The following is an 18,385-nucleotide window of genomic DNA, read 5'->3' as shown; positions in this document are numbered from 1 at the left end:
CAATGGCTGCCGCTGCAACAGCTTTTGTATTTTGATCATTTGCTATAATAAACATAAGTGTGTGGGTGTGGAAAATAAGGTTTGTCCATATTTGCTACCAGTTAACTTGGATGTAACCCATTTATATTAATATAAATGAGTTACTTCAGAAAGAAAAAATGAACAATTCTCATATTATTTAAGTATGGATTTCATATATCTTTCACAGTGTGATATTGAAAATAGTTATTCTCATTTTCAGACAATTAATACAGTGGCAGAGGTCATTAGAGGTAACCATGGAAATCAAGAATATTTTGCTTCAGTTACTGCACCGACAAATCCTCCAAGGTATGTGTTTTAAAGAGTAAATAATTCATTGAACTACTATATACTAGTTATAGTACTTTATTGTCTTAATGTTGCAAATTATTTTGAATTTTCTTGTTACTTTTAAATTATACTGAATATTTCCTGAATACGTGAATGATGTCACTCTGTTTATGTTAATGTCATTCATGAATGTTCTGCAGCTAGTTTTATACTTTGCTATTATATGCCATTAATAGATTGTAGCATATATAATACTATTGCTCAAGAATCTTTCTTATTGGAAGCATGAAATTGCTTGAATGAATTCCATGTTTGGTCTAGAACACGATTTCTGGATTATCTTATCCTTGGTCCCCTCACAATACTAATATATTATAGGTTTACAATCTTTTGTGGACAGGATTTACTTAAAATGATCCTTGATTATTGCTAAGGATCAAACTGGTAGGAAACATACACCAGTATGGCATGTGGAGAACCAACTAAGCTTCTACCACAATGACCCAATCTTCATTTTCTTGTGATCCAGTTTATCAGGTATCCATTTTTGTGTTGAATAATTGCAAATGGGCTGGAAATGTGCGACTTACCAAACTTCATCCAGTCATACAAGGCTCCTACAGTTTTCATCATCAGGAAACCTACATGAATATTGATAAATCAGCTACTGGATCAGTCTTAATAGAATTGGAGACAGTTCAAAATGAGAAGCAGAACTCATACTGAAAATAAGATATTGACATAATTGCTGCTACCGAAGCTTAAAAGATCAAAACAGTTCTGATTCTTAAAAGATAGGTGTTTAATAGTTTTAGGTAATACAGTTCAGGGGAATGAGTCATTAGTAAAAGTGGTATTCCTAAGGGAGTCATTGCTATAGAGTCACAATAATATCACCAAACATTGACTGCTTGAATGAGACCAATTTTGGAATCAATGATGTGGAAAAAGTTTCATTAAGGTAGTATAGTAATTTTAGTCATTAAAGAGGGTAGCTGATAAAAAGAAACACGAAAGCTGATTCTTGTTAAAGAGCTAAAGAGCAGAATAGGAAATGATTCCTAGGTATATATATATAGAAATATCAATTTCTTGATATGTATCCTCAAGGAATGTCCAGGATGCTGTGGCAGTACAGTTATGATTTAAATCTATCATTAAGTTTACATTATTATTGTCCCATAACAGTAAATTAACAGTATACTGTTATTCAGCTGACTCCTCACCATACTTTTGCATATTCTGTTGTCTGTTTCCATATTTAATTTGCCAAATTAGTCTGTCACTTATCAGTATTTGAATATTGTCAGATCTTATATTTCTGTCTTCTGGGCACTTCTGACTGCATCAGTACACATAGTTCTTGATCTTCCTTTGATCTTTTTCCTACCGTCTTGTCATGAAACATCTGTTTTGCTAACCTTTCTTTATCTGTTACAATAAAATAACCATACCACCTTACATTAGCTCTTCCCACATGTTCTTAAATGCTAATAATGTCAAGATCATTCATAATGTCTTTATTAGTAATATGATTCTACCATTGATGCCATCACATCCCTAATTTTTCTCATAACTCTCATATTGTGATCTGCCTTCGATCAATTGTTTTATCTCTAATCCAACTTCCAGATCCATAAGTGTGAACACCGTCTCATATACTGCTAATTTACTATTTTGGTCAAAACAGAAAATTAGCAGTATACTGTTATTCAGCTGACTCCTCACCATACTTTTGCATATTCTGTTGTCTGTTTCCAAAATTAATTTGCCATCTTCACTGAACGTTGTGCCTATAAAGCAGAAATACTTCTGAATGAAACCTTTTCAAAAGGAAAACTAACTGCATTCTCCATTGAGAATGCAGTTAGTTTCCCTTTTCTCTGCCTATTTACATAATTTAGTCTTTTTATTGCTAATTTTCATTCCAGATTTCTTACTGCTATTATTTAGTTCATTTAGAATCCTGGAGTATTACACTTGTTTTCATTAGGAGTATGTCATCTGCATGAAGCAAGGAGTTAGTTAGTTTGATGTCTCTTAGTTAACATAATTTAGAATAACACAATTGGCCTAGTTAAGTAGCTGCCCCAATTACACAGAGTTGCATGCAAAGGGTTTAAAAGAAAAAAAGTGTATGTAAAGTGTACTTGTACATAAAACAAAATACAAGTTTAGACAAATTTTTTGTTCATTGAGTAGCAAAATTACTGACTTATAGATAAATCTAAATAGTTGGCTTTAAAATAAAATATTTTCCATAAAATAATTTAATTTATATATGTATTAAACATGCATGCAGTTCTTAACAGTTAATGATGTTCTAGGAATTCATCAAGTGTAGCCTGTTGAGTTTTTTGATTGATTAGTCTCCTGGGTAGTGATTAATTAAAGCTCAGGAGTGTTATTCTCATCACTTTCTTGTCCTTCTAATGTCATCTGATGTTTTGCTGCAATTTCTTCCACAATTTCATTCTCAAAGTTTTCATTAATATTGAAGATTATTATTATGGATGCAAACTCTTCATAGTTTTTAACGTTGTTCACATTTAAGAACACAATTTTCACTATCGGTGGTATCCGGCATATCCATGATTGTATGCTAAAACCACAGTGGGCAAAACAGTTGTGAATGGTCTTTTTGCTTATTTCTTGCCAACAATTGGTCATAAACTGTATTGCTTGTAAAAGATTAACTTTTGTACTCACATCTTTAGCAACTGTCCAAACTAGAATTTTTTCTCATAAGCCGATCATTAAAAATTTCAGATGTCTTCTTGCATTTTTGTTGGCATGGTATTGAATCGGTAAATTCTCCATTCAAACCCCTTTAAAGCATGGCAGCCTGGCTCTCTTTTCCAATATTTAACATCATTTGATTATCAGTTTCTGACATATCTGAACGGCATCATAAAAGTTGCATGATCCATTGCTTTCCTTGATCCAAAGAGTGTAGTATGTTTGGATCAAAGAAGGGTTTTTCAAGATAAAATAGCTTCATTCCATCAGCATTATAGATACTATCAGCATTAAATTTTTGAAGCAAGATTATGTAATTTTTCTAACGCTACATGTGTTAGAGGTTTCTGGTGGCCCAGTTAAGCAGCATTGTCTGCCAAATAAATGAATTAAATTCTTGTTATATTCTCTCTCTCTTTTTTTTTTTTTTTATGTGTGTGCATATGTGTTTTTCTAGACCTGTCCCAAAAAAGTGGCTATCCTGATTAACTGATGGGCCACTTAACTTGAATCTACTGTATTTTTTCAATGTGATATTCATTTTTATCATGCATAAGATTACTTCAGTTTCAAAAATCCATGTTACATGTATATACTTTTATCCTGAAACAGTGTGAAGGTATACAAAATATTTTGGAAAAAACTGAGAAAATGACAATTAATACTTGCAAGTACCCATTATGTTCTGCCCAGAATATGGACTTGTCATTACTAATACCATGTACCAACATAATAATGTGCATAAATTCCACATGAAGAGCACAAAAATCATATCTTGTAAATTACGCTTTGTTGATAGTGATGGCTTTATAATTAGCTACAGGGAATTTGAAAAACGTGACCACTGCACAATGTTATGGTTGCTTTTTAGTACATTTTTATCATTTTCAAAATGTACTAAAGTTTCAAAAAGAGAGTTGAACATTTCTCGGAGGTGAACAGCACACTCACCTATGCAAACATTGAAATGGGTGAAAAAGTATAGAAATCTGAAAACAAAAACTTCACACAGAATAGTAGAATCTGAAGTAAATATTGACTGACTTATCTAGGAGGGTATCTGCTAATGCATATATTGATATCAAAATTAGGGCTACATGCAAACACATGAAGTAAAAGAAGCAGTTCATGAAAAGAAATCAAATGGAGTTCAAGCCTAATAAGTCAGCATATGCTTTTAGCAAATATATAGTCTAGAAAACATAACAAAACCAAAATAAACTACCAAAAAGCCCCAAGCACCTTCCATTATGCACTGTGCTATCATCGTAAAATTCCTGATATATACCCAGACAGATGTGCAGGATATTATGAAGTATACGTGAAAAAGTTACATCATTACTAAGTTCCAGTCAACATTTTTTTCTTCTCCAAATTAATCTGTTACCTGTCTAGACTTCAGTATTATAAGACCTCGTATTTCTGTCTTCTAAGGTACTTCTTACTGTATCAATCCACCTAGTGAACTTTCTCTGGTCTGTTTAAATGACTGTCACATGACATTAGATCTGCTAATGTTAAAATTGATGAATTCTTTCCTGATTTGCTAATTCTGCTGTCTATTCCATGTTCAATTTGCCATCTTCATTAAATTGTACCAAATTAAACCAAAATACAAAATGATGGTACAACATTACAAAATTTCATGCCAGCTGGGGTGTCGCCTGGTTAAACAAGGCCCCCGTTGTTTTCGCCAGGGAACCAGGGAAAAGTCGGCTACTGGAACAAATCTGAAAACACACCCCCAACTCAACATCGCCAGAGTTAAAGATTGGTACTATCAACATACAGAGCATGAATGGCAAAGAAATGGAGCTAGCTGAGGAATTAGATAAGTACCAGATTGACATAATAGCGGTGACTGAAACAAAAAGACAAATTTTGGAAGAAATTTGTCTTATTAGTATTCAACACTAATACGAGGCTAATCTCCTTGAATGGCAGGCAGTCTCGAGTAGAGCGATGTGAGCAAATATCAGAATGGGGAACTGGACAATGAGACTTATTTGTGCCTATGGTCCCACAGAAGGTTCTCCTAAGGTAAAAGTGGAGGAATTTTTTGAGGCTTTAGAAAAAGCAACTGACACAATGAAAAAAGAAAAGTTGGTCCTTGTTGGGGATCTAAATAGCAGAGTAGGAAATGATTGTCAGACATACAAAAATATTTTGGGAAAATTTGGAGAAAAGATCAAAGCTAATAATAATAAAAAATGAAAGTGTTTGAGAACAGGAATCAAACCTTGGAGATTCATTGGCAAGCGCTGAAGAAAACATTGATTCATTCTTCCAGAGAGGCATGTGGTGAGGTTGTCTCCAAGGATAGAAAAATCAGAACTCCATGGTGGACACAGGAAGTTAAAGAGGCAGTGAATGAAAAGAAGAAAGCATATCAAAAGTTCCTGGCAAATAAGTCAGCTTTTGCTTTTAGAGAATACAGAGACAAATGTAAGAAAGCTAAACATTGTGTAAAACTAGCTAAACAAAAGTCATGGGAAGCCTTTGGCAAGAACATAGAAAATAAATATCAAGAAGGGGGCAAAACATTTTGAAGGTCGTTGAAGAAGCTTAGAAATGGAGGAAAGAGTGCTGTTAAAGTAGTTAAAGATGATAAAGGTGACATGACAACGGGAGAAAAAGATATCCTTGAAATATGGAGTAATTACTTCGAAAAATTGTTAAATGAAACGAGCAGTGATAGCACAGTGGTAAAAAACACTCAACAGGCATTCAGTCAGAAATACATATCCATACTTGAAGTAGAAAAAGACATCAAAGGCTTGAAATGCGGAAAGGCAGCAGGAGTAGATGATATTCGACCAGAAATGCTGAAGTATAGTGGTATAAAAGTCTTACAGTGGCCAATTCAGAAGCATAATTCAGAATGCCTGGATGGAGAGATGAATTCCCGATGATTGGAGTAGAGCTCTCATAGTACCCATATATAAAAAGGGAAATAAAACAATGTGAGAATTACAGAGGTATTGCCCTACTCAGTGTTCCCAGTAAGATTTATGCAAGTATACTTGAGAAATGGTTGAGAAGAATTGTGGAAGACAAGCCTGGTGAAGAACAAACTGGATTCAGGCCAAATAGAGGCTATCAGGATCAGATCTTCACTTTACGACAAATAGTTGAGAAATCACGGGAATGTAACAAAGATCTGTATTTAAGTTTTGTCGATCTGGAAAAGGCATATGACAAGGTACCAAGAGAGAAGCTATTCAATATGCTACAGTTATGTGGTTTTAATGGGGCGTTATATCAAGCAATACTTAGTCTTTATTTGAGTTGTAAGTCAGCAGTTAGCATTGAAGGAAGTACAGGAAGATGGTTTAATGTTAAATCTGGTGTGAGACAAGGATGTACATCATCTCCTGTTATTCATTATCTATATGGATCACATTATGAAGGAAAGTGGTATTAAACCTGATATGAAAATTGGAGATGTTAATGCCAGCTGTTTGCTTTATCCCGACCATGTTATACTTCTCAGTAAATCTGCTACGAGTCTGCAAGATTCCCTCAGTAAATTGAATAACTGTTGTAATAGATATGATATGAAGGTCAGCAATAAAAAGACAAAGACAATGAAAATAGGCAGAATCATTGAAAATGTCAACTGTCTTGTGAATGGAGAACCTGTGGAACGAGTAAAACATTTCAGCTACTTTGGCACACAATTTTTAGTGAAGATGGTAAATTAAATATTGAAGTAGACAACAGAATCAACAAAGCTGGTATGGTAGGAAGTCAATTGAATAAATTCATATGGAATAAGAGAGAAATTAGTCGGAACACTAAATTAGCTGTATACAAGACAGTGTTCAAACCAGTTTTAACTTATGGATCTGAGAGCTGGGTCAGAAGTAAAACACTTGACCAAAGACTAGAGACCGCAGATATGAGACTCCCGAGAAAGATTAGAGATGAACAGATCGTCAATGGGAATATCATATTAAAAATTAGGATATTAGAAAAGAACTTGACAGTATCCAGGAATGCTTGAGCAGAGTTTATCTCAGGTGGTATGGTAATTTAAACAGAATGGGAGAAGAAAGATTAGCCAAACAAGAGTTCTCTACCAGGTTGGCAGGAAAATGACCCAGAGGAAGACCAAGATATAGGTTGATTAATAAGGTACAAAGTGCCTTTGACGATAGAAATATAAGATCTGATAATGTTCAGGTCTTGACAAGTAACAAACTGATTTGGAGGAAAATTGTAGATTGGAAGTTAGTAATGATGTAAATTTTTCATGTAGTACTATCATATCTTGTACATCCCTTGAGGGTACATGGCAGGAATTTGATGCTGACGACTAAATTGTACCTAAATAGCTAAAACGTTTTACTTGTTCTAGATGTTCTCATTCAGGATGCACTTGATGTTTTCATTGTTTCTGCCACAATTTTTTATTGCTGATTTTCATATCAAATTTATTATAGCAGTTAAGTTTAGCAGGTAATCCTGCAGACTTGTACTGGATTGCTTTAGGAGTATATCATCATCAGCATAAAATAGAGCTGAGATTAACATATTCAATTTTGATATAAGGTTTTATACTACTTTGTTTCATAACATCCATCGATATGATGAATAACAGTGGGGATAACATTACACCCTTGTCTCACAGCTGATTTAACATCAAACCATCTTCCCATACTTTCTTCATTTCTTATTGCTGACTTACAACTTAAATATATATAAATTATGCATTGCTCTGTTTAATGTTCCATTTACCCCATGTAATTCTAATGTTTTGAAAACCTTTTCTCTAGGAACTTTGCATATGCCTTTTCCAATAAAGTGAATTTTGATCTTGACTATTTGGTTTGAACCCAGCTTGTTATTCTCAGAGTTTCTCTTCCACAATTTTTTGTCATCCTTTTCTCAAGTATACTTGCATAGATCTTATCAGAAACACTCAGTAAAGAAATTCCCCTGTAATTCAAATATTATTTTATTTCCTTTTTAATAGACAGATACTTTAAGAGTTCTATTCCAACTATCTGGATTTTGATCTTTTGACCAGGTCTTCTAAATTATGCAGTGCAGCCACTGTAAAACTTTTGTGCTTCCATATTTAAGCATTTCTGGTTGATTATTATCTTCAGCTGTCCTTTCATATTTTCTACTTCAAGTATCAGTACGTATTCCTGATTGCATTCCTGTTGAGTGTTTGCAACCACTGCCTGTTTCATTCAGTTTATGTTAATGGTATTAATTCACAACACAGAATGATAAGAAAATAATTAATATTTATTAACAGCTGATATTTCACTGGTATATTCAGCATCTTCAGAGCACATGAACAGTTTCTCACAGTACATGAAACAGCGACAAATGGTATAACAGTGGGATTAGTTTAAAAAATTGTAACGGACAACACAAGGAACGTCCTAATTGGTGGCATTTATTGTTGGATAAAGAGAGAGAAAAAGCAAGTATTAATTAGATCTTAAAATGACTGTTTTTCAGATTTTTGGTAAATTGATACAACCATACTTGTTAAGACTTGGAGTATATTTTAAAGCTGTTGCTGATTCACAAAACAATCTCTCTGACTTATAATGACTTCTATGTAGCACTTTTGTTTTCTTCCAGTTGATCCTGTGTGAAGGGATATCCAAAGCATGGTTAGTGTTAGCTAGATGATAATGCAGAATGTATTTTTTGTGTTCTCCAAGATGGATGTCAATAGTTCTTCCTGTCTGTCCATAGTAAGCCACGTCACAAGAACAAGGCACTTCTTGTGACCTGGTGCATCTCTTTCTTAGGAGTATCATGTCTAACATGTTCTTCCATCAGGTGACCACCGTGTTTACTTTCTCAAGTCTTTTTGCTGGAATTTTGTATTACAAATTGCCATTTTATGCTTCAAGGCAAATAAGTATTATTTCTCCTCTTTCACTGCTTTCTCCATATCCTATTTACCCATTATATTTTTTAAACATTTGAAACACATTTGTTTCAATAATGAAATATTGTGAATTGGCATGATGACTAAAAGAATTATAAAAATGGAGGAAAACTCTTTATTAATGTAGAATTAATAACTGATAATATTTTATGCCTAAATATCATAGGCATTGTCAGTACAAGATCACAAAAAGGCAAAACAATAACAAACAATAGTAAAAAGCACCACCTGAGTAGTTAAGTTTAGTCTGGTGGTAAGGCTTATATGTTGACTATTCATGGCTGTCTTTTTAATGAAATTACAGCATAGACTAATGCATTAACTAAATAAATTTAATTAATATTTCCAATATTTTGGCAAAGTCAAATTGCCCTCATCAGGGAACAAAAACATAAGATATGTTTTTGTTCCCTGCTTTTGAATCATAAATCCATCTGTAGTTCAGATGGATTTATGATTCAGCATGGATTCAGTGTGAGTTTCCCCCCATTTTTATATATCGTTTAATCTGCACACAGTAGTCCAGATAGAGTGTATGAAGACCTTGTAAAGAGGCAAAAGGACCTCTTTATCTTTACATATCGGTGTTCATTTCAGCATCACAGTTATTCTCCGAGTTGTATTTGCAATTTTTGCTATGTGACCTTTGAACTTCAAATTCCTATCCACCATAATGCCAAGCTTCTTAATCTCATTAGTTTCTTACAGCATAACCCACCAATAAAATATTCTGTTGGAAATCTTATGCCAAAGTGCATAACTATACACTTACTAACATTGAATGGACTATCCCTGACTATCTTTGCATCATCAGCAAACCATTGAATATTTCCTATCAGATCATTCTCAATATCGTTAATGTATAGATTGAACAACAATGGTCCAAGGAATGATTCCTGTGGTGTGTGTGCATCACCATTCACTTTGTTTATTTTAATCCTAGCTAGTGCTCTGCATTCCTATAAGGACTGAGAAAGGGTGCATGGCAGCCATGGAGAGGGAATGATGAACCAGGAAGGAGAGAGGATTGTGGATTTCGTGGTAGCATTTTATCTGGCAATTGTGAACTCATTTTTCTGTAAGAGGGAAGAATATTTGATAATATTTGGAAGTGGTAACAACAGTTTACAGATTGAACTACATTTTGACTAGAAGAAAACATCTTAAGGAAATAACAAATTGTAAGGTAATCCCATTGTAAGTGGCACAGCAACACCGGCTGTTGTGCACAGACTTTAAAATGAGGTCGAAGATGAGAACCTTTGGAAGCCATGGAACAAAGACAATTAAGTGGTTTTAAAAGAAGAGAATGTGAGGAACCTTTTTAAGAAGAGGATGTTAGAGAGGATTTTGGATGGACTAGAAAGTGTACAAGATTGATGGAGACATAATTCAAAAGCAATTCTGAGCTGTGTAATCGAGGAACTTGGCGAAACATCTGGAAAGATTAGAGAGCAGAAGGAGGGTTGGTGGTGGAATAATAATGTACAAGAAGCAGTGATGGCTAAGAGGGAGTCAAGAGTGAAAGAGGACAGAGAGAGAAGGTGAGAAGCCAAGAGAGTTGTTGTGCATGCAAAAGCCATGACATAGCAAGATCTTTATGATCATAAGCATAAAAAACTTGTTGTTTAATACTGACCATATACAAATATTTTAACATTCTTTGCCTACCAGTTTCGCTAGCAAACTGTGTAGCTTTTTCAAGGTGTTGACAGAAAAGTATAAAAAATACTAGTAAATGCAAATTGAAAGGAACATTGTAAACACTCTAGTAGCTAAGGTTGCATGTTCGCGTGACAGAGACTGAGTGGACTTATTGTTCTTAATCATTTTCATGCATGCGTGTTTGTTGTAAACGCATAATGTGATTACTAGCTAGCTGTAGTTCAGATGGATTTAGAGAGAGGATGAGGTTTTTCCATGAACTGTTAAGAATAATACCCTGGTTTCTGTTGAGGTTTCTGCCAGTTTTTAACACTACTGCGGCTTCCTTGAATAAACGATGTCTATAATCGTCATCTAAATATGGCATGGAGCTATTTTGCCACTCTATCGTGTGGTTAGACGTACAGAAATGATGTGCTACGCCAGAAGAAATACTTCTGTTGTTGTTTACATCACCAACGTGCTCTCTCTGTCTGATCTCCAAACTCCGTGAAATTTGTCCGATGTAAGCGAGACCACAGAAGCAAGGAATGTAATATACTCCTGGATATTTGTAGAAACTGGTAGGCAAAGAATATTAAAATATTTGTATATGGTCAGCAATAAACAAGTTTTTTATGCTTAACTTTCAAATGACCAATGTTTAATTTGCTCTTTATGATCAATTTAGAAACAAAGGAAGGACAGAGGAAAATTTTGTTGTCATCATCGTATGTTATGCTTTCGCCACACCTACATATTTTACTGCGTAAGCTTCCATAACCAATAATAATAATAATAATTTAAACTAAACATATTTGGTCGTTTTATAATTAAAATACAAACTTATTTAATACTGACCATTTACAAACAAACTTACATTATAGCTTACCAGTTTCGCCAGCAAACTGTCTGGCTTTTTTAAGGCGTTTACGGAAAGACATAAAAACTAGTAAATGCAAATTAAAAGGAACATAAAAAACATTGTAAACCAACTAGTAGCTAAGGTTACATGTTCGCATGACAGAGAGGATTTATTGTTCTTATTGATTATCACACATGCGTGTTTGTTGTAAACGTGTAATGTGATTACTGGCTAGCTGTAGTTCAGATTGATTTAGAGAGAGTATCAGGTTTTTCCACAAACTGTTTAGGATTTGCACCCTGCGGTGCAAATCTGTTGAGGTTTCCGCAGATTATTAACACTATTGTGGCTTCCTTGAATAAACGATGTCTGTAGTCATCATCCAGATATGACATTGAGCTGTTTTGCCACTCTATCATGTGGTTAGACGTACAGAAATGATGTGCTAAGCCGGAAGAGATACTTCTGTTGTGGTTTACATCACCAACATGTTCTTTTTGTCTGATTTCTAAACTCCGTGAAGTTTGTCTGATGTAGGCAAGACCACAGGAGCAAGGAATGTAATATACTCCTGGATATTTGTAGAATGGCACCTTATCTTTTGAGGATCCTAAAATTTGTCTGATGCTGATGGTTGGTTTGAAGACCACTCTGATGTTGTAGGCTCTTAGTATTCTGGCTATTTGATAAGAAATTGACTTGATGAAAGGGATCACTACAGTAGAAATGTGCTGGGAGCGTGATTCTTCTTGTCTGGGGTTGTCACCATATAGATGTTTCCACAATCTCCCCTAGACCACTAGATGGTCTAGGGGAGATTGTGGAGCGAATTTCTTTTTCAAGTTTTTCCATGAAAAGGTCTGCACAAGATGGTGATAGTGGGCTTCCCATTGCTAGGCCTTCTAATTGTGGTATATGGTGTTGTTAACCTTGAAGAAATTAGATTGAAGGCAGTGTCTAAACAAGATCATCCAAGATCTCTTTCCTCTAGACATCACACATATGTTTAGACACTGCCTTCAATCTAATTTCTTAAAGGTTAACAACACCATATAGCAACAATTAGAAAGCCTAGCAATGGGAAGCCCACCATCACCATCTTGTGCAGACCTTTTCATGGAAAAACTTGAAAAAGAAATTCTCTCCACAATTTCCCCTAGACCATCTACAGGGTGTTCGGGATAAATTTGACAGTTTCGTAAGGAAAAAGAAAATCTTTGTATCTATTAAATTTAATGAATTGACAAAAAAACATTACAGGCAGAGTTAATTACAATACTATCAACAAGATTTACTCAAAATAACCACAATTAGCATCGATCACAGCTTCAATTCTGCTTCAGAACCTCGAACAAGCTGATGCTACAATCTCCCTGGGAAGGGCCGCAAAAACTGTTTTAATTTTATCCATTAACTGGGCTTTTGTATTACTGGAAGTGCGATTGGTGTCTTTTTCAACTGCGCCCCATACAAAATAATCCATGGGGTTAAGGTCTGGGGAGTTTGGAGGCCAAACATTTGGACTGGTGAAGTCGTAGAAATTTTCAGACAACCATTTTTGACTTTTCCCAGAGGTGTGGCAAGGGGCCAAATCCTGCTGCCATACATACGGCCTACCATTGGCTACCCTTGTTATCCAGGGCTTGATTACAGTTAGCAACTCCACGAACAAAGCCCGAATTCCAATGCCAGGGTTCTTCAACACCTGTTCCTGCAGATTTGCGAGGAATTCTGCTGTACGAACGCAATCAGATCGTCTGCTAGAGATCTTTCTTCTTGCTACATCCTTGTAGTCACCATTGCAAGTCTCTAGTTCATGCCTGATTGTTTTTACTGTATTCAGGGAGCATTGGGCAGCAGTCGTAATATCCTTATTTTGATGGCGGGCACGAATCATCATGATACAAGTTATTCTCTTCCATGATTCAGGTGGGTTCCAGCTATCCATCCTTTCTGACATCTTGTATATGAATGAAGAAGGGTCCAAACTTTTAAATGAAGAGAAGTGTGTGTTAATACATGTAACTTACGGAAAAATATAATTAATTATAAATATGTCAAATTTATCCCGAACACCCTGTATATGGTGGAGATATGTTGACGATATCTTCATTATATGGCAAGACAGCTTAGAAAACCTAAAATTGTTTGTGGATAAAATCAACTCAATACATAACAAGATAAAATTCACTCTGGAAGTGGAAAACAACAGCCAACTGCATTTTTTAGACATCTTGATAAAGAAACAATCAAATAGTGTCAAATTATCTATTTACAGAAAGCCCACAGATACTGGAAGATATCTTCATTATACTTCAAACCATCACAAGACACACAAACCGAGCATTATCCACATGTTGAAATATAGGGCCAGAAAGTTTATATCAGAAGAGGAGGATACACAGACTGAACTCTCACTAATAGCCAATACATTATCACAAAATGGATATCCTCCAAACATCATCAAAAAATATCTATACGGTGACAACCCCAGACAAGAAGAATCATGCTCCCAGCACATTTCTACTGTAGTGATCCCTTTCATCAAGTGAATTTCTTATCAAATAGCCAGAATACTAAGAGCCTACAACATCAGAGTGGTCTTCAAACCAGCCACCAGCATCAGACAAGTTTTAGGATCCTCAAAAGATAAGGTGCCATTCTACAAATATCCAGGAGTATATTACATTCCTTGCTCCTGTGGTCTTGCCTACATCGGACAAACTTCACGGAGTTTAGAAACCAGACAAAAAGAACATGTTGGTGATGTAAACCACAAAATCAGAGGTATCTCTTCCGGCTTAGCACATCATTTCTGTATGTCTAACCACACGATTGAGTGGCAAAACAGCTCCATGCAATATCTGGATGACGACTACAGACATCGTTTATTCAATGAAGCCACAATAGTGTTAATAACCGGCAGAAACCTCAACAGAAATCAGGCTGCAATCCTAAACAGTTTGTGGAAAAACCTGATACTATCTCTAAATCAATCTGAACTACAGCTAGCCAGTAATCACATTACACATTTACAACAAACATGCATGCGTGATAATGAATAAGAACAATAAGTCCTCTCTGTCACGCGAGTGTGTAACCTTAGCTACTAGTTGGTTTATAACATTTTTTATGTTCCTTTCAATTTGCATTTACTAGTTTTTGTCTTTCCGTAAACGCCTTGAAAAAGCCAGACAGTTTGCTGGCGAAACTGGTAGGCTATAATGTAAGTTTGTTTGTAAATGGTCAGTATTAAATAAGTTTGTATTTTAATAATAATTATTATTATCTGAGACCTCCAGGGAGTCAAGGACTCATTTAGGGAGGCTGTTAAATTACCCAACCTACCTATCATACCTTCCCTTAAATTCATTTACATTAGATGCACTCACTACCCCTAAAGGCAAATTATTCCACTCACTCATTGCTCTCTGGGAGAAAAACCTGACTGTTACCCCTTTCTTGACTGAGAACAACCTTAACTTCCATGAATGCCACCATGTTCTCTTCCCATCTTCCATATAATGAAAAATTTCATTTGAAATGCTATAACACCCATTCAAAAGTTTATAGACTTCTATCATATCACCCCTCTTTCTCCTATTAATCAATGTCTGCAGTCCACATACTTGCAATCTGTCCTCATAATCTAAATCCCATAATCCGGATATAATCTTTGTAACTCTTCTTTTCACCCTTTGCACAGCTTTTTTATCCCCTTGAAACAAACCTGGGAGACCAAATCTGCACACAGTAATCCAAGTGTGGTCTTATCAAAGCCTTATAAAGAGACAAAATTACTTCCTTATCCTCACATATCACAGTGCGCTTCAACATAGCAATTATCCTCTGAGTTGTATTTTCTACTTTTGCTATGTGACCTTTGAACTTTAAATTCTTATCTACCAATAAACCAATATCCCTTGCCCTCTTCAGTTTCTTGTAGCATAACCCCCGCTAATATACTATGCGACTGGAGCTCTAATCCCGCCAAAGTGCATAACTTTACACTTACTAACATTCAACTGAGAGCCATTTTCATTTGGCCAGATTTCCAGTTTATTCAAGTCATTTTGTAATTGCTGAATATCAGTAGCATCCCTGATTGCTCTGCCTATCTTTGCATTGTCAGTAAACATACAAATCTGACGATAGACCCTGCTTCTTCATCATCATCATCATCAAATTCCGGGGTGTACAGGATATGATAGTACTAAATGAAAAAAATTACATCATTACTAACTTCCTATCTACAATTTTCCTCCAAATCAGTCTGTTACTTATCAAGACTCCAACATTATCAGAGCTTATATTTGTATTGTGTAAGGCACTTTGTACCGTATCAGTCCACCTATATCTTCGTCTTCCTCTGGGTCGTTTTGTTGCCAACCTGGCAGAGAACACTTGTTTTGCTAATCTTTCTTTGCCCATTCTGTTTAAGTGACCATACCACCTGAGATTAGCTCTGCTAACGCATTCCTAGATGCTGACAATATCAAATTCTTTCAAAATATCCTTTATTACGAAAGAACTTGATTGATGCCTTCTGTTCATGCCTATAATCTTTCTCAGGACTCTCATATCTGCGGTCTCTAGTCTTTGGGCATGTGTTTTACTTTTGACCCAGCTCTCAGATCCATAAGTTAAAACTGGTTTGAACACTGTCTTGTATACAGCTAATTTAGTGTTCTGACTAATTTTTCTTTTATTCTATATGAATTTATTCAATTGACTTCCTACCATACCAGCTTTGCTGATTCTGTTGTCTATTTCTATATTTAATTTACCATCTTCACTAAAAATCGTGCTTAAGTAACTGAAATGTTTTACTTGTTCTACAGGTTCTCCATTCACAACACAGTTGACATTTTCAATGATTCCGCCTATTTTCATTGTATTTGTCTTTTTATTGCTGACCTTCATATCATATCTATTACAACAGTTATTCAATTTAGTCAGGGAATCTTGCAGACTCGTAGCGGATTTATTGAGAAGTATAACATGGTCCGCATAAAGCAAACAGCTGGCATTAACATCTCCAATTATCATATCAGGTTTAATACCACTTTCCTTCATAATGTGATCCATATAGATAATGAATAACAGAGGAGATGATGTACATCCTTGTCTCACACCAGATTTAACATTAAACCATCTTCCTGTACTTCCTTCAATTCTAACTGCTGACTTACAACTCAAATAAAGACTAAGTATTGCTTGATATAATGCCCCATTAAAACCACATAACTGTAGCATATTGAATAGCTTCTCTCTTGGTACCTTGTCATATGCCTTTTCCAAATCGACAAAACTTAAATATAGATCTTTGTTATATTCCCATGCTTTCTTGACTATTTGTCCTAAAGTGAAGATCCGATCCTGACAGCCTCTATTTGGCCTGAATCCAGCTTGTTCTTCACCCAGCTTTTCTTCCACAATTCTTCTCAACCGTTTCTCAAATATACTTGCATAGATCTTGCCAGGAACACTCAGTAGGGAAATACTTCTGTAATTCTCACATTCAGTTTTATTTCCCTTTTTATATATGGGTACTATGACAGCTCTACTCCAATTATCGGGAATTTGTTCCTCTTTCCAGGCTTTCTGAACTATGCAGTGCAGCCACTGTAAGACTTTTATACCACCATACTTCAGCATTTCTGATCGAATATCATCTACTCCTGCTGCCTTTCCACATTTCAAGCCTCTGATGGCTTTTTCTACTTCAAGTATAGATATGTATTCCTGACTGCATGCCTGGTGAGTGTTTTTTTACCACTGTGCTGTCATCACTGCTTGTTTCATTTAGCAATTTTTCGAAGTAATTACTGCATACTTCAAGGATATTTTTTTCTCCCGTTTTCATGTCACCTTTATCATCTCCAACTCCTTTTACAGCACTCTTGCCTCCATTCCTAAGCTTCTTCAACAACCTCCAGAATACTTTGCAACCTTCTTGATATTTATTTTCTATATTCTTGCCAATGTTCTCCCATGACTTTTGTTTAGATAGTTTTACACAGTGTTTAGCATTCTTGCATTTGTCTCTGTATTCTCTAAGAGCACAAGCTGACTTATTTGCCAGGAACTTTTGATAAGCTTTCTTCTTTTCCTTCACTGCCTCTTTAACTTCCTGTGTCCACCATGGAGTTCTAATTTTTTTCATTTAGCAGACAACTTCACCACATGCCTCTCTAGCTGAATCAATCAGGGCCTTCTTCAAGGCTTGCCACTGAATCTCCAAGGTTTGATTCCTGTTCTCAAACTCTTTCATTTTTTCTTCAATAATCTTTGTGTAATTTTGTCTATAGTTCACATCTGAGAGCTGCTCAACTTTTATTCCCTTTAAAACTTTTTTGCGTGTTATTCTTTTCAATATGAAATTCAATTTTATCCTGCTCAAGACTAAATAGTGATTGCTTCCAATTTCAAATCCTCTGTACACTCTAGTGTCCTGCACCAGGGAGAAAACATCACTATCAACAATAACATAGTCAATGAGACTTTTCTTATTTCTTGCCTCTTCTCTCCATGTGAATTTGTGCACATTTTTGTGTTGGAACATGGTGTTAGTAATAACCAGTCCATATCCTGAGCAGAAATCCAACAGGTATTTGCCATTGTTATTAGCTTTGCTCTTTTCTCAATTTTCCCAAAATATTTTTGTATGTCTGACAATCATTTCCTACTCTGCTATTTAGACTCCCAACAAGGACCAACTTTTCCTTTTTCATTGTGTTAGTTGCTTTTTTCTAAAACCTCAAAAAATTCCTCCATTTCTACCTTAGTAGAACCTTCTGTGGGACCATAGGGACAAATAAGTCTCATTATCCAGTTCCCCATTCTCATATCTGCTCACATTACTCTACTTGAGATTGACTGCCATTCAAGAAGATTAGCCTCAT

The 18,385-nt window shown here is 35.3% G+C and overlaps 1 protein-coding gene across 2 annotated transcripts in view; it reads left to right on the top strand.

The window, feature by feature from the left end:
- Nucleotides 1-18,385, top strand: part of LOC150095882 (general vesicular transport factor p115-like) — a 245,709-nt gene that overhangs the window by 98,128 nt on the left and 129,196 nt on the right. For both annotated transcript variants that reach the window (XM_090409601.1, XM_090409600.1), the window contains exon 10: nt 242-330. In XM_090409601.1, the coding sequence (XP_090265727.1) occupies nt 242-330 (89 nt within the window). The remainder of the gene's footprint in view (nt 1-241; nt 331-18,385) is intronic.

The sequence above is a fragment of the Typopeltis vanoorti genome, chromosome 19, assembly GCF_054136105.1.
Source record: "Typopeltis vanoorti isolate ZY-2024b chromosome 19, IOZ_Tvanoo_1.0, whole genome shotgun sequence".
In the NCBI taxonomy this organism is placed as follows: Eukaryota; Metazoa; Arthropoda; class Arachnida; order Uropygi; family Thelyphonidae; genus Typopeltis; species Typopeltis vanoorti.
Note: the sequence above shows the minus strand (reverse complement) of the source record. Positions and strands in the feature narration are given on the sequence as shown.